General features: G+C 38.2%; 1 protein-coding gene across 6 annotated transcripts in view; it reads left to right on the plus strand.

The window, feature by feature from the left end:
- FRMD3 (FERM domain containing 3) overlaps positions 1-19,229 on the plus strand; it is a 375,352-nt gene extending 356,123 nt beyond the window's left edge. For 5 of the 6 annotated variants that reach the window (XM_059924546.1, XM_059924545.1, XM_059924544.1 and 2 more), the window contains one exon: positions 13,733-15,480. In XM_059924546.1, coding sequence (XP_059780529.1) covers positions 13,733-14,331 — 599 coding nt within the window. In that variant the 3' untranslated portion in view covers positions 14,332-15,480. Of the gene's footprint in view, positions 1-13,732; positions 15,481-19,005 lie in introns of those variants that run through there. The other variant, XM_059924547.1, reaches the window with a different exon arrangement.
- The last annotated feature ends 275 nt before the right edge of the window (positions 19,230-19,504 follow it).

Consider the following 19,504-nt stretch of genomic DNA (forward strand, 5'->3'; position numbering starts at 1 on the left):
TATTGCTTAGAAATAGGCCAATGTAGCCTAATTTTCTTTGGTAAGATAGTAACATATAATTCCTATAGCTTTTTTTGATACAGGCAGCACTTATGCATCCATAATTTTGTTTAACCCTCACCCCAGCCTTATGAGGTAGGTGTTAACTCCTGTGTTGTTGTTAAGCAAGCTGAGCTCGAAGAATATTTTTTTAATTTTTATTTTATATCAGGGTATAGTTGATTTACAATGTTGTATTAGTTTCAGGTGTATAGCAAAGTGATTCGGTTATACATATATCTATTCTTTTTCAGATTCTTTTCCCTTACAGGTTATTATAGAATATTAAGCAGTTTCCTGTGCTGTATAGTAGGTCCTTGTTGTTTATCTGTTTTATATATAGTAGTTTGTATCTGCTAATCCCAAACTCCTAATTTATCCCTCCCCCCAACCTTCCCCCTCTGGTAACCGTAAGTTTATTTTGGAAGTCTGTGAGTCTGTTTCTGTTTTGTAAATAAGTTCATTTGTATCATTTTTTTTTAGATTCCACATATAAGCCATATCATATGATATTTGTCTTTCTCTGTCTGCCTTACCTCACTTAGTAAGATAATCTCTAGGTCCATCCATGTTGCTACAAATGGCGATGGCTGAGTAATATTCTTTTATATAGCTGAGTAATATTCCATTGTATATATGTACCACATCTTCTTTATTCATAAATTGGTCGATGGAGGTTACTTAACTAAAGTCTCATAAGTAAGTGGCAGAACTGGGTTGTCCAACCTTTGTCTGGTCTACTTTCCACTCTATCCCACTAAAAATTTGAGCCTAGAGATGACGGGAAAAGTATTATGAAACTCCAGCACATCTAATGCTAGTGGTTAGAAAAACTATGACAGGGAAGAAAGCATATATTTCCCTGCCTAACTCCTCCTTTCCAGAAACATAAGAGAATACTTCTGTTGTTGAGATCAAAGTACTGGAATACTTGGGCGACTTTGAAACATCAGTAATCTAGATGATTTTATCACAGCATTTATCTAGCAGCATTTGTAGACTAGCAGCCTATAGGCCTAAAAATACCCACAGGCTCTTTTTGTATGGCCTGCACAGATTTTTTTTTTTTAATTTGAATTTTAAAGCTTTCAGATGGAGCTCAATATGGTCAATGGTCAATTTTCCCCGGTCACCACCACTTCCTACTGTCCCATACCTGGCCTGCAATCATTCACATCAGGCACCTGCCTGGCCTGTAGAGGCACTTGCTTTTGTGACCCTGGATTAATGACCATGATTATGTCTCTCCCAGAAGCCACTATTTCACCTTGCTAGTGCTCTATTTTTCCTTCTTAGATCCTGGATTTCTCAGAAGAAAAATAAATTTGGGAAGGGGGATAGGGAGTGCTGGGGAGATGGGCTGAAATTTTACATAATGTAACTGAGAAGGTGACATTTGTTTAACAACCTGCAAAGAGGGACAGAGTGTGAACCCGTCTGAAGGCAGAGTGCTCCAAGCAGAGAGAACAGCAAGAGAGAGCTTAACTGGCATGTTTGAGGGACAGCTAGGCTTCTGTGGCTGGAGTGGCATGAACAAGGGGGAGGGTCCTAGCAGAACAAGGTCAGAGAGGTTAGGAGAGGAGGGGAGGGCTCACTGAGTAGAGCCCTAGACATCCCTGCAAGGACTTGGTTTATACTCTGAGGAAGATGAAAAACCACTAGAGGACATTGAACAGATGAGTGGCATGATCCATGTTATGTTTTCAAAGGATGACTCCAGCTGCCGTGTTGACAATGACCCTTACATAGGCAAGGGCTAAAGCAGGGGGACCAGATGAGATGCTGCTGCAGTAATGTAAGTGAGAAAGATGGAGGCTTAGACCAGGTTGGTAGCAGTGAACACAGTAGGAAGTGGTCTGATTCTGGGTGTGTTTTGAAGATAGAGACATAGAAGTTGCTGATGGGTCCATTGTGAGAGTGAACAGAGGAAAGTCAAGGTTTTTGGTCTGAGCAACTGGAAGAATGGAGTTGCCATCAACAAAATACTGCAGTCGGGAAACCTGAGGTTTCCCTTTACCTCTTGTTATAGGAGAAGGATATGGAAAACAGAAGGCAGAGGGAGAATAGGTTGCGTATTAGGAAAAGGAGACTTAAGGAGGAAAGGCCATTTACATGAGAAAATGCTGTTAGGTAAGAACACAGAGCATGGAAGATCTTTGTGACCACAGGACGGTGAAAATAGCCAAAGGGGCTGGGAGTGGTCTTTCTAGAGCAGTTATGCCACTCATATACAATATGTTGCTTTCACTGCTTTCCCAAAGAGGAGAATAAAATGACCTTTCTTCTGGGGATATGGAATACCAGATATGTAAAGATGTAGTATTCCAGAAAGTCATAACTCTTGTCATCTTTCCTTACACTGTGAACACTTTCTCCCTTCAGGTTTCATGGAGTATTATATGATGGTAGAAAAATTACAGCTTGCATTTATTTTTTTTTAATTTTTATTGAAGTGAAGTTCATAACATAAAATCAACCATTTTAACATGAAAAATATAGTACCATTTAGTACATTCACAGCCTTGCAACTAACACCTCTCTCTAGTTCCAAAACATTTTCATCACCCTAAAAGGAAACCTGGTACCCGTTAAGCAGACACTCCCCATTCATTTCCTCCCTCAGCCCCTGGCAACCACCAGTATGCTTCCTGTCTCTATGAATTTACCTGTTCTGGATATTTCATATGGAGATAAATGGAATCATATGTTATGTAAGCTTCTGTATCTGTCTACTTTCACTCAGCATGTTTTTGACATTCATCCATGTTGTATCATGTCTATAATGATTGAATAATATTATTATATGGATAAACCACATTTTATCTATTCATCCGTTTATGGACGTTTGGGTTGTTTCCAACTTTTTACTATTGGATTACTGCTGCTTTGAACATTTTTGTACAAGTATTTGTTTGAGTACTTGTTTTTAATTCTTTGGAGTATATACCTTGGAGTAGAAGTGCTGGATCATATGGTAATTCTGTTTGACTTGAGGAACTGCCAAACTGTTTTCTATAGCAGCTGAGCCATTTTAAAATCCCATCAGCAATGTTCAAGGGTTCCAATTTCTCCTCACCCTTAACCAACACTTGTTATTTTCAGGTTTTAAAAAATTATAGCTGTGGTTTATGTCAGAAAGTGTTTTCCTATGTTTTCCTCTAAGAGTTTTATAGTGTCTGGTCTTACCTTTAGGTCTTTAATACATTTGGAGTTTATTTTTGTGTATGGTGTTAGAAAGTGTTCTAATTTCATTCTTTTACATGTAGCTGTCCAGTTTTCCCAGCACCACTTATTGAAGAGGCTGTCGTTTCTCCATTGTACGTTCTTGCCTCCTTATGGAATCTTAAAAACAAAAACAAAACCATGGTACTGATGAACCTAGTTGCAGGGCAGGAATAAAGAGGTAGACATAGAGAATGGACTTGAGGACATGGGGTGGGAGGGCGAAGCTGGGGCAGAGTGAGAGTAGCACTGACACATATACACTACCAAATGTGAAATAGTTGGCTGGTGGGAAGCAGCAGCATAGCACAGGGAGATCAGCTCTGTGCTTTGCGATGACCTAGAGGGGTGGGATAGGGAGGATGGGAGTGAGGCTCGAGGGAGGGGACATGGGGACATGTGTATGCATATGGCTGATTCGCTTTGTTGTGCAACAGAAACTAACACAGTACTGTGAAGCAATCATACTCCAATAAAGATCTATTAAAAAAAATTATAGCCATTCTAGTGGGTGTGAAGTGCTATCTTATTGTGGTAACAACTAATGATGTGGAGCTTCTTTTCATGTGCTTGTTGGCCCTTTGTATTTTGCTTGCATGTTTTATGGTATCTTTCATTTAGGCTGCTATGGACTGTCATACCAGAGCTATTAGGAAATATCTGTTGCTGTTTAAAAGATAAAACCAGTAATTCTTCAGTCCTGCACATCATTTTTCCCCAGTTTTATTGAGATATAATAGACATACATCACTGTATAAGTTTAAGGTATACAGCATAATGGCTTGACTTACAAGTGTTGTGAAATGATTACTGCACTACCTTCAGTTGGCATCCATTATCTCATATAAATGTAACAAAAAGAAAACATTTTTCCTTGTGATAAGGACTCTTGGGATCTACTCTCTTAACAACTTTCATATATATCATAGAGCAGTATTAACTATAGTTATCATGTTGTACATTATATTCCTTATACCTATTTATAACTGGAAGTTTGTACCTTTTAACTCCCTTCCTCTAATTCTCCCTCTCGCCACTCCCTGTCTCTGGTAACCACAAATCTGATTCCTTTTTCTATGAGTTTTTAAAAAGAATTAGATTCCACTTGTAAGTGAGATCATACAGTGTTCATCTTTCTCTACCTGACATATCATTTAGCATAATGCCTTCCACGTCCATCCATGTTGTCGCAAATGGCGGGATTTTCTCATTTTTCGCTGGCTGAATAATATTCTGGTGTGTGTGTGTGTGTGTGTGTATCACAAGTTCTTTATGTGTATGTATATATATATATATATATATATATATATATATATATATATATATATATATATATATATATATATTCACAGATGAATGGACACTGAGGCTGTTTCCATGTCTTGACTATTGTAAATAATGCTGCTATGAACATGGGGATGCAGATATCTTTTCAAGTTAGTGTTTTTGTTTCCTTTCGATATATTCTCAGAAGTGGAACTTCTGGATCATATGGTAGTGCAAAATTTTTAACTTTTGCACTTTTAACTTCCTGAGGAAACTCCATACTGTTTTCTATAGTGCCTGTACCAGTTTATAATCCTGCCAACAGTGCACCAGGGTTCCCTTTTCTCCACATCCTTACCAGCATTTGTTATCTCTTTTTTTTTTTTCACATCTTTATTGGAGTATAATTGCTTTACAATGGTATGTTAGTTTCTGCTTTATAACAAAGTGAATCAGTTATACATATACATATGTCCCCACATCTCTTCCCTCTTGCGTCTCCCTCCCTCCCACCCTCCTATCCCACCCCTCTAGGTGGTCACAAAGCACCGAGCTGACCTCCCTGTGCTATACGGCTGCTTCCCACTAGCTATCTATTTTACATTTGGTAGTGTATATATGTCCATGCCACTCTCTCACTTTGTCCCAGCTTACCCTTCCCCCTCCCCGTATCCTCAAGTCCATTCTCTAGTAGGTCTGTGTTTTTATTCCCGTCTTGCCCCTAGGTTCTTCATGACATTTTTTTTTTTTTTTTAGATTCCATATATATGTGTTAGCATACTGTATTTGTTTTTCTCTTTCTGACTTACTTCACTCTGTATGACAGACTCTAGGTCCATCCACCTCACTACAAGTAACTCAATTTCGTTTCTTTTTATGGCTGAGTGATATTCCATTGTATATATGTGCCACATCTTCTTTATCCATTCATCTGTTGATGGACACTTAGGTTGCTTCCATGTCCTGGCTATTGTAAATAGTGCTGCAATAAACATTGTGGTCCATGACTCTTTTTGAATTATGGTTTTCTCAGGGTGTATGCCCAGTAGTGGGATGGCTGGGTCACATGGTAGTTCTAGTTTTAGTTTTTTAAGGAACCTCCATACTGTTCTCCATAGTGGTTGTATCAATTATATTCCCACAAACAGTGCAAGAGGGTTCCCTTTTCTCCACACCCTCTCCAGCATTTATTGTTCGTAGATTTTTTGATGATGGCCATTCTGACCGGTGTGAGATGATATCTCACTGTAGTTTTGATTTGTATTTCTCTAATGATTAGTGATGTTGAGCACCCTTTCATGTGTTTGTTGGCAATCTGTATATCTTCTTTGGAGAAATGTCTATTTAGGTCTTCTGCCCATTTTTGGATTGGGTTGTTTGTTTTTTTTGATATTGAGCTGCATGAGCCGCTGGTAAATTTTGGAGATTAATCCTTTGTCAGTTGCTTCATTTGCAAATATTTTCTCCCAGTCTGAGGGTTGTCTTTTCGTCTTGTTTATGGTTTCCTTTGCAGTGCAAAAGCTTTTAAGTTTCATTAGGTCCCATTTGTTTATTTTTGTTTTTATTTCCATTACTCTAGGAGGTGGGTCAAATAGGATCTTGCTGTGATTTATGTCATAGAGTGTTCTGCCTATGTTTTCCTCTAAGAGTTTGATAGTGTCTGGGCTTACATTTAGGTCTTTAATCCACTTTGAGTTTATTTTTGTATATGGTGTTAGGGAGTGTTCTAATTTCATTCTTTTACATGTAGCTGTCTCTTTTTGTTTATTTATTTGTTTTGTCTTTTTGATGATGACCATTCTAAAAGGCATGAAATGATATGTCATTGTGGTTTTGATTTGCATTTCTCTAATGACTAGTGATGTTTAGCCTAGTTTCGTGTACCTGTTGGCCTTTCATTTATCCTGTTTAGAAAAATGTCTATTCAGGCCTTTTTCCCATTTTAAAATTGAATTATTTGGAGTTTTTATTTTGCTATTGAGTTGTATGAGTTCTTTATATATTTTGGATATTAACCCCTACTCAAATATGGCTTGGACATTTTTTTCCCATTCCATAGGTTTTCACTTTGTTGTTTGCTTCTTTTGCTTGCAGGAGCTTTTTAGTTTAATGTAGTCCCACTTGTTTTTGATTTGGTTGCTTGTGCTTTAGGGATCATATCCAGAAAATCATTGCCAAGACCTATGTCAAGGAGCTTTTTTTCCTGTTTTCTTCTAGGAGTTTCATGGTTTCAGGTTTTACATTTAAGTCTTTAATCCACTGCAAGTTAATTTTTGTGAGTAGTGGAAGTTTGGGGTCTAGTTTCATTCTTTCACATGTGAATATCCTCCTGCTTTGTTCTTCTTTCTCAGAATTGATTTGGCTATTTAGGGTCTTTTGTGGTTCCATATAAATTTTAGGATTTATTTTCTACTTCTGTAAAAAATTTCATTGGAATCTTGATAGGGATTGCATTGAATCTATAAATGGCTTTTGGTAGTATTGACATTTTAACAATATTAATTCTTCTAATCATGAACATGGGATACCTTTCCATTCATTTGTGTCTTCTTCAATTTCTTTCACCAGTGTCTTGTAATTTTCAGAGTAGAGATCTTTCACCTCCTTGGCTAAGTTTATCCCTAAATATTTTATTGTTTTTGATGCTGTTGTAAAAGAGATCTTTTTTTTTCAGATAATTTATTGTTACTGTATAGAAACACTACTGATTTTTCTATGTTAAATTTGTATCCTGTAACTTCACTGAATTTGGCAATTAGCTCCAATAGTCTTTTGGTGGAGTCATTAGGATTTTCCATGTATAAAAATATGTCGCCTGCAAATAGAGATAATTTTACTTCTTCCTTTCCAATTCGGATGCCTTTTATTTATCTTTCTTGCCTGATTGCTCTGGCCAGGACTTCCAGTACTATGTTGAATAGGAGTGGTGAGAGTGAGCACCCTTGTCTTGTCCCTAATCTTAGAGGAAAAGCTTTCAATCTTTCACCATTGAGTATGATGTGAGCCATGGGCTTATCATATATGGCTTTTATTATGTTGAGGTACATTCCTTCTATAGCTAATTTGTTGAGTTTTTATCAAATGGATGTTGAATTTTGTCAAAAGCTTTTTCTGCATCTATTAAGATGATCATATGATTTTTTTCTTTCATTCTGTTAATTTGATATATCACATTAATTTGTGTATGTTGAACCATCCTTGCATGCCAGCTCTAAATCCCACTTGATCACAGTAAATGATTCTTTTAATGTGCTGCTGGATTCAGTTTTCTAGTATTAAGAATTTCTGCATCTATATTCATCAGGCATGTTGGTCTGTAGTTTTCTAATAGTGTCCTTTCTGGCTTTGGTGTCAGGGTAATGCTGGCCTCACAAAATAAGACTGGGAGTGTTCCCTCCACTTTGATATTTTTGGAAGAGTTGAAAAGGATTGGTGTTAATTCTTTAAAATTCACCAGTGAAGCCATCTGGTCCTTGGCTTTCCTTCACTGGGAGATTTTTGATTACCAATTAAATCTCCTTACTAGTAATTAGTTGATTCAGACTTTCTATTTCTTCTTGTTTTAGTCTTGGTGGTTTGTATGTTTCTGAGAATTTCTCCATTTTCTCTAGGTTGTCCAGTTTGTTGGTGTATATTTGCTGATAGTAGCCTTTTATGATCCTTTGTATTTCTGTGGTATCAGTTGTAATGTTTCCTTTTTCATTTATAATTTTGTTAATTTGGGTCCTCTCTTTTTTCCTTGGTTAGTCTAGCTAAAAGTTTGTCAATTCTGTATCTTTTCAAAGAACCAACTCTTAGTTTGGTTAATCTTTCCTATTTTCCTGTTCTCTATTTTATTTCTGTTCTAATCTTTAGTTTTTCCTTTCTTCTGCTAACTTTGGGCTCAGATTGACCACCATTTTCTAGTTCCTTAAGGCATAGAGTTAGGGGTTTTTTTATCTTTCTTGCTTCTAATGTAGGCATTTATTGCTATGAAGTTCCCTCTTAGAACTGCTTTTGCTGCATCCCATAAGGTTTGGTATGTTGTATCTCCATTTTTGTTTCTCTCAAGATACTTTATTTATTTCCTTGTTAATTTCTTCTTTAATCCATTGGTTGTTCAGGAGATTATTTAATTTCCATTATTCATGAACTTTCCAGTTTTTCTCATTGATTTCTAGTTTCACACCATTGTGGTCAGAGAAGGTACTCGGTATGATTTCAATCTTCTTGAATTTGCTAAGATTTATTTTATGGCCTAACATATGGTCTTTCCTAGAAAATGTTCCATGTGCACTTGAGAAGAATGTGTATTTTGCTGTTGTCAGATAGATAGAATGTTCTCTATATGTCTGTTAGGTCCATTTGGTCTATAGTGTTGCTCAAATCTGCTGTTTCCTTATTGATTCTCTGTCTGGATGATCTGTTCATTGTTGTGAGTGGAGTATTAAAGTCCCCACTGTTATTGTATTGCTATTTATGTCTCCTTTTAGCTGTGTTAGATTTTGATTTATGTATTTGGGTACACCAATGTTGGGCACATAAATATTTACAATTGTTATATCTTTTTGATGTATTGACTCCTTTATCATTACCTTCTTTGTATATTTTTACCATTTTTAGTTTACAGTCTTTTTCTTTTTAACATCTTTAGTGGAGTATAATTGCTTTACAATGGTGTGTTAGTTTCTGCTTTATAACAAAGTGAATCAGCTATGCATATACATATGTCCCCATATCTCTTCCCTCTTGCATCTCCCTCCCTCCCACCCTCCCTATCCCACCCCTCTACGTGGTCACAAAGCACTGAGCTGATCTCCCTGTGCTATGCGGCTGCTTCCCACTAGCTAGCTATTTTACGTTTGGTAGTGTATATATGTCCATGCCACTCTCTCACTTTGTCCCAGCTTACCCTTCCTCCTCCCCGTATCCTCAAGTCCATTCTCTATTTTGTCTGATGTAAGTATTGCTACCTCTGCTTTTTTGTTGTTGTTGTTGTTGCCATTTGCTTGAAATATCTTTTTCCATCCCTTCATTCTCAGTCTATGTGTGTCTTTATGTCTAAAGTGAGTTTCCTGTAGGCAGCATATCATTGGATCTTGTTTTTAAATTTATTCAGCCATTCTATGTCTTTTGATTGGAGAATGTAATCCATTTATGTTTAAATTATTGATTTAAAAAAAGGGCTTACAATTGCCATTTTGTTACTTACTGTCTGGCTGTTTTGTAGATCCATTGTTCCTTGTTTCTTACCCTGCTATCTGTTTCTTATTTTGATGTTTTGTGGTATCAGTATGCTTTGACTTCTTTATCATGTTCCTTTTGTAATTACTAAAGGTTTTTCCCTTGTGGTTACCGTGAAGCTTACATAAAAAATATCTTAAAATTGTAACATTCCAGTTTAAGCTAACAACAACTTAACTCCAATACAATCCCTAAGCTTTACACTTTTACTTCTCCTCCCCCTCACGTTTCAGGTTATTGATATTACAATTTGCTTTTGTTATTGTATAACTAATAACAGATTATTGTAAGTATGGTTATTTTTACATTTGTTTTTTAACTTGTAAACTAGATTTGTAAGTGAATTGTGCACCAGCATTACCGTACAGAATCTAACTTTGACTATATTACCAGTGAGTTTTACACTGCCTTCTTTTTATGATGTTAATTAGTGTCCTTTCCACTTAACAGACTCCCTTTAGCATTTCTTGTAAGGTAGGTCTAATGGTGATGAATTCCTTCAGTTTTTGTTTGTTTGGGAAAGTCTTTATCCCTCCATTTCTGAAGGACAGCTTCACCAGGTATGGTATTCTTGGTTGACAGTTTCTTTCTTTCAATATTTTGAATATGTCATGCCATTAGCTTCTGGCCTGAAAAGTTTCTGTTGAGAAATCTGCCAGTAGTCTTATGGGGGCACCCTTACATTAACTTATCTCTTTTCTCTTGCTGGTTTTAAAATTCTTTTGTCTTTGACTCTTGACAATTTATATTTATGTCTCAGTAGAGCCCTTTTTGAGTTCAACCTATTTGGGATCCTTTGGGCCTCTTGGATCTTGATGTCTATTTATTTCTCTTCCCAGGTTTGGGAAGTTTTCAGCCATTACTGTCTTTAATATATTTTCTGTCCTTTTTCTCTTCTCTTTTTGGAATTCCTTTAATAAAAATATTGTTTCTTTTCATTGTGTCTTGTAAGTCCTATGGGCTGGGGCTGGCTTCACTTTTTTCATTCTTTTTTCTTTTTGCTTCTCTGACTGGATAATTTCAAATATCCTATCTTCCAGGTCACTGATTCTTTCTTCTGCCTGGTTGAGTCTTCTTTTGAAGATCTCTATTGATTTCTTCATTTCAGTTATTATATTTTTCAGCTTTAGGATTTCTGTTTGGTTTTTAAAAATGGTTTCTATTTCTTTGTTGAGCTTCTCATTTTGCTCATTCATTGCTTTCCTAATTTTGTTTAGTTGTCACGTGTTCTTGTAGTTCACTAAACTTCTTTAAGAGGATTATTCTGAATTCTTTGACAGTTCATAGATCACCATTTCTTTAGGGTTATTAGTGCTTTTTTAGTTTCCTTTAGTGTTGTCATATTTACCTGATTTTTCATGGTCCTTGATTCCTTACGCTGGTATTTGTGCATTTGAGTAAGTGGGCTCCTCTTCCAGACTTTGCAGGTTTGCTTTGGATTCATCAGCCACCTCAGTTTGGGTTTCTGGTGTCTGCTGTTAGCATCCTTGGGCAGGTGAGACCTGCTATTAGAGTCTATTTTGGGGCAAGGCAACTGTTTAAGCTCTGAGATTGTGGATGGGGGTGTGTGCCACTGGCTGAGAACAGCTGGATAGGGCTGAGGGCTTCATTCCATGCCCAACTGAGGTTATAGTATAGGCTCTTTTGTCTGGATTTTCTGGTCAGGCTTACTAGATGGTCGGGACTAGGAACTATAATCAGCAGTAAATGGGGCTATGAATTAACTTCCCTACCCTGGTAGGGCAGCAGGATGGGACCCAGGGCCTGCATGGCTCATTGTTTGGGGACCCAAGTCAGGCAAGAGTGTTTACTGGATATCTGGTCAGGTGAGACTATACCAGTTTTGCTCTGCAGACAGGGAAAGCCATGGGCTATACTTTTGGTTCAAATGCCACTGTTAAGCAGGGCTGTTGGATGGGCTACAAAGCTTTCTGTGTGCTCTGGTAAGGTTCCCTGGTCAGATAAACTGAAGGCTGTATTCAGCAATGAGTCGGGCTATGACTTAGTTTCCCTATGTAAACTAATTTAGGCACAGTGGGAGAAACAGCTCCTAGGCCACTCTGTTTGTGGTCTTCAATCAGTCTGATCCAGGCCCCAAGTTCTATGGCCAAACTGGACCACTTGCTTTGCTCTAAAAGCAATCAGCTCTGCCTGCCCACCTCTCAGCTCCAGTATGGCTGGATAATGCAGCTTCCAGGTGTTCTTACCAGCCCTTCCTGTCAGATGGAGCTATGACTCAGCCCTCCTGCCTGGGTAGGACTGGGAGAGCCCACTTCAGGTAACTCCCAAATTTTCCCAAACAGGCTTTCTGGTTGGAAGGGACAGGGATCTAGGATCCACAGTGGGTGGGGTTATGACTCAGTTCTTCTGCCTGGGTGTGAGTAGACCAGGCTCCAGGGCTGTCAAAACTCCTCCTCTGAGGATCTGAATCTGGCAGTCCTTTCCCTGGTTAGATGCACCACCAACTAGGTTCTGCATATGAGCACAGCCACTGGCTGGGACTAGTACTTGGCTCTGCAGGTAGGAACTCAGTCTGCCAAGATCTGAGTGCTGACTGTTGGAAGCCCCCCCCGCCTTCTCCATCATGAATTCCCAGTGGTTGAGCCCCACAGATTCCCCTGTGATACTGGGGGGTGAAATACAGAGTAAGGGCTCCCATAAAGTGACCCACAATGCTAGGCGGGGAGCTGGATGTCACCCCTGGCTCTCTTTTCCCACTGAAGGAACTGGAGGCTCTGAGGAGATCTCTCAGTGTGATCAGCATAGCCATTCCTCTTACCCTCCCAATGCAGTCTGTCTTGGTCTCTGTGGTACAGGAGGGTACTTCAGCCTCACTTGCATGTTTTAGGATTTTCTCAGTGGTGTCTTCTCCGTGAATGGTTGTTAGTTGTTCTTCCTGTGAGGGGGAGAGAAGTCAGAACAACCGATGTTGGCATCTTGGTGACATCACTTCCTGTACATCTTGAAGAGAGAGAAATACTGAAATGCATTCATTAAAAGCAGGGTTACAGTTACCTAATGTACTTGGCTACCAATTTGGTATTATACTGTAGATCCCTCCTGGGGAACATTTCTTTGATTCTACCTTTCCCACTAAGAACCCAAGACTCAAAATTAGGAGAACTGGCCTTAGGCCTGATATTTGAAGGGTTTTGCATCTATAAAATGAAGGGTTGAGAAATACCTCTCCCCCAATAAAGGTTAAGAAATAATGTTCATACCTTTTGACCAAGCAATTTTTCTTTCAGACATCTATCAAATGAGCTGAAACAAGAGGTGATAAAGGCTGTATATATAAAGATGTCTCATAGCATTCTTTTTTCACAACTGTAAAGCAATCTAAATGTTTGCCAATAGGCAACTATTATTGTATTAACTAAGTAGAAAATTTGGCAACCATTATAAATGCCAGTGGGAGTTTTATGTCAACAGAGAAAATGTCTAAGTTAAAATGTTAAAGGAACAAGATGTAAATTTGTTCATACAGATATGACTGCAGTTATATGAAACGAGAAACCACAAAACTGTGCCTAGAATGAAGACTAGAAAAAATACATAACATAATAAAATATCCCATTAGATAGTAGACTCTCTAATTTTACTACAATACTTTATTGGATGACAGTGTTGACTTCCAAAAGACATTACTCAAAATTATAATAGTGATTTCTTGTCATTTTGTTCTTGTAAACATGACCAAAGTTGGGGGTTTTCCGACCATAATTGCACATGTAAATATTGTAAATACTGCCAACCATTTGAGGTATTTTGGTTATCTTGGGTTTAACATGTTGACCTTAGAACTTATGGTATAGGATCTATTACTAAAAATGACTTTGTTAAAAGTCAGGATCTCACAGAACAATTTCATGGATTCCCTAACTTCCATTCGTTAGTTAGTTTTGGTTTATTTCCATTTACAGATTTTTGTCGAAGAAGAAAACTTGAAATTTAAAATTAAGAAAAATATGTCTCTTTACAGGTGTTCCATTGCCCAAAGAAGATGACATTTCTGCCCCCTTGACCTCCAGCTCACCAGTAAAGGAATCCCATGAGTATGAAGAGCCCTCAAGTGAAGAGGAAGATAAAATAAAAGAAGAGCCCTTGACCATCTCTGAACTGGCATACAACCCAAGTGCCAGCCTGCTCCCTACCCCCGTTGATGATGATGAGATTGACATGCTCTTTGACTGTCCATCTAGGCTGGAGTTGGAAAAAGAAGACACAGATTCGTTTGAGGAACTAGAAGCAGATGAAAATGCCTTTTTAATGGCCGAAGAAGAAGAGCTGAAGGAGGCTCACCAAGCTTTGTCATGGAGCTATGACATTCTGAGTGGCCATATTCGGGTGAACCCACTGGTCAAGAGTTTTTCCCGGCTCCTTGTGGTGGGCCTGGGCCTGCTGCTTTTTGTATTCCCCCTGCTCCTCCTCCTTTTGGAGTCAGGTATTGATCTCTCCTTCTTATGTGAAATCCGCCAGACGCCAGAGTTTGAGCAGTTTCACTATGAATACTACTGTCCTCTCAAGGAGTGGGTGGCTGGCAAAGTCAACCTCGTTCTTTACATGCTGGGTTGCTCATAAAGCTCATATCTCATATGACTAAGGGCTATATTCAATACTAGTGATTTTTTTTTTTTTTCAGCAAAGGCCTTGTTCTGAATGGTCACAGGACCGTCAACAGGTGTTCCTTACTCATAACTAATTATTCAGACCTTTAAGTTAGCTTTCCATAATTCACTGCAAGTAAATAAGTTTAAATCAAATACAGTTATTTTAGTTACAGGTCAGGAAGATGGCCTCTAAATAACCAAAAATATGTTTATTTTTTATTATAGTACAGACATACTCTTTATCTATTATAATAAATTGAGCTGAATTAGATTTCCTCCTTTTTTAATAGTTAACACCATTATAAGCTATAAGGTTCAGAATCAGAGTTTTAGTAAAAACCCAAGAGAAACTTTTTTGAATATAATCCTTAGTGAAAACAATGTTCTCTAACCAATGCCTATACAACTAAATTTATGCTGGGCTTTTGTTTTTGTTTTTTTAAAAATATTTTTATGTGTTCAAAATATTTTGGTAAATTTTTAGCAAAAAAAAAAAAAGAAGCCTCCTGGAGTTATTTAAGTGTACAGATTGTAAGACTAACGCACAAAGGGTATGTCAGGAATTTTTTAATGTTTGTTTTGGCACTGGTTTGTTTTTTAAAACATTTTTGGCTGAACATAATTTGTTGTTACCTGCATATGAGATAGAAAATAGGTAGAAAAACACTGTAGAAAGTAAACTTCTGAAACGGATGATGGAACTGGAGGAAGTAGAAATTGAGAGTATCAAGTGGACACAGGGTCCATTTTTCAAAGTATTTGGACAAGATGACTTGTTACTTTCATTTGCATCCTGTCCATATATTTTGTCTCTGGAAATACAATGTTTTTAAAAGAAAGTGAAACTTTAAAGGAAAAAAGTTAAAGGAGATGCTAGTTAATTGCATATTATTGTACATTAACCCAAGAGTGGAAGCAGATGGGAATTGGACAACTGGTAAGTTGCAAAACAAGAGCTCTGGTGAGGCTGGTAGGCAAGTGATGGTAGACAAATGATCTATTTTATGAAAGTGATGGTGATGCAAGGTATTGGATGATGTAAAGAACAGTATACTCACTGTCCAAGTTGACATGAATATGTTTAAGTGGATCTAAATAAAAGTGGAGAAACTTGAAGGCACATTTTTTGGTCCCTCATGCCATTCATTGAGATTCTGTGGGAGAAACTTTAAAAGAAGTGTGTGTGTGTGTGTGTGTGTGTGTGTGTGTGTGTGTGTGTGAGAAAGAGTGTGAAGAGAATGGATTTTGGCTTTTTGATAAATGCCTATGATCTTTCTTTGTGGCGGTCATTATACTCTTTTCCTTTCCTGGTTTCCTTAAGATTTTAACTCATTCATAATTGGGGCTCTCATTAAGAAAGTGGAGGGGACTCAACTCATTAGATAATATACCATTTCAGCTTGGGTGAAGTAGTGAAATGACTCCCTAACTAGACAGTAGATGGGACAAATGCCCTAGTACCTTCCTTCATACCATTAAATCCATGACAGAAAGGCTCTGATGCTTTCCATGCACAGTACTTACCAATACTGTGAAAGAAAAGAGTATGGAGCTTAGGGCATAGAGCATAGGGATTTCTCCATAGATTGTAAATGAAGGCATGGAATATTTTCAAAGGGATTGGGCTGCCTATAATCTCTCCCTAACTCCAACTCTATCATTAACATAATCTCCAAATTGGCCATTCCAGTCCTACTCATTCATGGAGCTCTAAGTGCTTTATTAGACATTTAATTTTGTAAATAAGTTTTAAAAGTCAGCTCATGAAGCCTTCAGTTGAGCAAACTATAGTATAATTTGCTATTAAGTTTATAGGGTGTTCTTTCTCATGTGCATTGAGTGATTGATTTTGCTTTTTAATAAGAATATTTGATACCTGAAATTTGATACCAAGGTAGAAATATATTTTCTATAGGTTATTTGGAAAGTTTGCAAATGGCCTCCTTTGAAGCTGAAGATTTTTTCCCCCTTGTTTATGACTTAAAGTCATACTTTCTTACATAAGGGTACTCCAGTGTAGTCTGCACAAAATTAGTTCCCTCTTCTAGTCATGCTTCAAATCATTTTCTTTGAAGTTCTAACCAGAACAAATCATCTAGCCCTTGCCCTTTTACACTAATATTAAATAATATTTTTTAAACTAGGGAATTAATATATTAGCCATCATAAAACATTGAAAAATACTGACAGAATAAGTATCACACATAGTCCAGCCAAGCAGATCTATAGTAAGGAATAATAAATATATAATTTTAACATTTCTAGCTAACATCTCTTTTCTCTTAGGCAAAAACTTCAGTGTTGAATAGAAATGTTTTTAAGTGAAGGAGTTGACAGGATAGGGTCTGCAGAATTTAAACAATTTCTACCAAAAGTAAAACTTGGATCCCGAAATGCCATTTTGTCGGGATAGAATCAGAGTCTTTTGAAATATCTGCTTAAGTTTTCTTAGAAGACAGTCACCAGTTGCCTGAATCAAATGAGGAAAAGACTGCTTCCAAAGATGGAGAATATATAATACAGTAAGATACAGAATTCAAAGCAAGTGTGTGAGTATATGTATATTCCATATTATTGGTATATGTGTTTATATATGAATCTGTATATATGTGTGTATTTGTATACACACAACCGATATGCCCTTCATACATAGTTGTTTTTATTTTTCCCCAGTTGAGGAATTTGTGACATGTTATTCCTTTTCCCTCTCAGATATCATAGTGGATAAAACCCACAGTCTCAAAGGTTTCAATTTTCCATGAAAACTACCATTTGTGTACATTTGTGGTTTTATACACACACACATATGGCAAATACATATACACACACAATCTTGTCTTTAGTGCTAATGCAAGTTGGATCATGAAAAAAACGTAGGTGAAGTATCGTGTATTTCTGTCCGTGCTTGGAACATATTGTAAAATGTTATGTATCTGGAATATATTTTGTGGTTTGTCTACTATTTATAAAAGACAACTCTGGGAAGAAGTCAAAATGAATTGATTTCATTGAAATACTAGAGAGTTGGGGGCCATGTTACCTGTGATTGGAGCCTTATCTTTGTATAGTGAAATTTGCATTTCTGTGTCAACAGCCAGATTGTTTTATATGTTAATATGGTGGCAGGAATCCCTAATAAAAAATACTCTGGGGAAAAATGTTTCTGCAATCATTTAGTTTTATTCAAAGTAAAGTTGTATAAATAGCCCATTGGAAACTACAGAAAGGTGCCATCTGCTACCATGAAATGAGGTCACCCTTGAATGGTGATAGTATGGGGAAAAAAAAAAAATCACAGGTAATGGATGGGATTAACCCTTCCTTTGCAGAAGTCACCCAGGCTCAAAGGAAAACTATTGAGTGCACTAGAAATGCACCCAAATATAAAAGACAGCTGTAGTTTAATTAGTGGCATCAAGATAGAAATAGAAAAGCACAGAAAAAAAACCAGAAAAGGGGTGTTCTGTATGACAGGCAGGAGGAAGGATTTCAGAGTGCAGCAGTTAGTATGTTCTCACTTCCTGTGCCAAAGAGAGCTACCTCAGACTCAGCTCTGCAACTTTGCCATTCAACTTCTATCTGTTCACAGGCCCTGGAAGAATCTTGCTATTCTACTCCTGTCGTCCCCTCCATGCATGGCCTAAAAGGACCTCCGCTTTGCTTTGGCACAAAGCTAACAACTCCACACCTGACAGTTAAATCAGAAGGTGTTAGTTACTCTGAATGGAATAAAAGGGACTCTCTTTACTACAGGAACACCATAGGTGTCCAGCTGAATTGTACCCTAGCTGCGGTGGCCTAGTCAAGTTTTTTTTGTTTTTTTTTTCAGTTTTATCGAGATATAATTGACATATACCAGTATATTATTTTTAGGTATACAACATAATGATTTGATATACGTATATATTGCAAAATGATTACCATAATAAGTTTAGTCAATGTCCATCACCTCACGTAGTTAGATTTTTTTTTTCTTGTGATGAGAACTTTTAAGATTGCTGACTCTTAGTAACTTGCAGACATATGATACAGAATCGTTAACAGAGTCACCAAGCTGTGTATTACATCCCCAGGACTTATGCATCTTAAAACTAGGAATTTGTACCTTTTGATCTCCTTCATCCATTTCACCCATCTGGGGGTTGGGGGGTGGGCAAAGTCTGTCAAGTTCTTCCTCAGCAGTCCTCAGGGGTCTGAGCTCCAGAGCACAGGAAAGAAAAGGAAGTCAGTGGCCAGTGTTCAGGTGTGAGGTATCAGGAGTCAGTCCCGAGCCAGCACCTGTTTGTGTTAGTGGCCGCACACTGGGAGGCTCACACACAATGGCCCTTGGCCACTTGTTCACTGAGCAGCCCAGGCTCCGAACGCAGCCTCACCTCGTGGGAGAAACCCTTTTCCTTATTCATACACTCCTTGCTCAGCCGATTAGGGTAAAGATCTCCTAACTACATTTCAGCTTGCAAGGAAAGGACTGGGGAGAAGCTTCCACCTGGGTGACCTCGGGATGGTTGTGGTTGATGAACTTGAGACTCTTGGGGCCGCCTTTCTCTACTGGGTGGAGATAATGTGCTAAAGGACCCTGCTTACTTGTCCTCCTGCTTCTCTCTCTCTCTCTCTCTTTCTCTTGGACCTGCTTTTGGGCTTCCAGTCTCCATGCTGTAAACAGACCCAGCAGGACCTGCCCGTGGTGGGCCCACCCAGGACTCAGCTCTCCACGTTCCAGCCTCGGTCTGAGGCAGGGTGGGTAAGTTTGGTGAGCCCCACCCACTGCCCTCAGCTGTCACCACTTCAGAGAGGATGAAAGAAACCTCGCTTGGGCCTCAGATCCCAGCTGTGCTCTTCAATTCATCAATAAAGCCGATTTTAATCCTCTTCTGGCCATGTGTCTATTGTCTATGGGGAAGTGGGGTGTGAGATGGGGAGTGGTGCAGGATTCACACTAAGTACACGCAAGACTGTTTAGGATCTGTCACTTGCACTGTTGCAAGCGAGGAAGGAGTCGGGGAGGCTGCTCCCGGCTGAACCTCAGGCATCAGAGGATGTCTGCCACTGACATCGGCCCTGACAGCCCTTGTAGATGGGTGAGGGAACTTGGGACATAATATTAGAAAAGAACAGAGGATTGCTTGGAACCACACATCCTTCTT

This window comes from Balaenoptera ricei, chromosome 6 (genome assembly GCF_028023285.1).
Source record: "Balaenoptera ricei isolate mBalRic1 chromosome 6, mBalRic1.hap2, whole genome shotgun sequence".
Taxonomy (NCBI): Eukaryota; Metazoa; Chordata; class Mammalia; order Artiodactyla; family Balaenopteridae; genus Balaenoptera; species Balaenoptera ricei.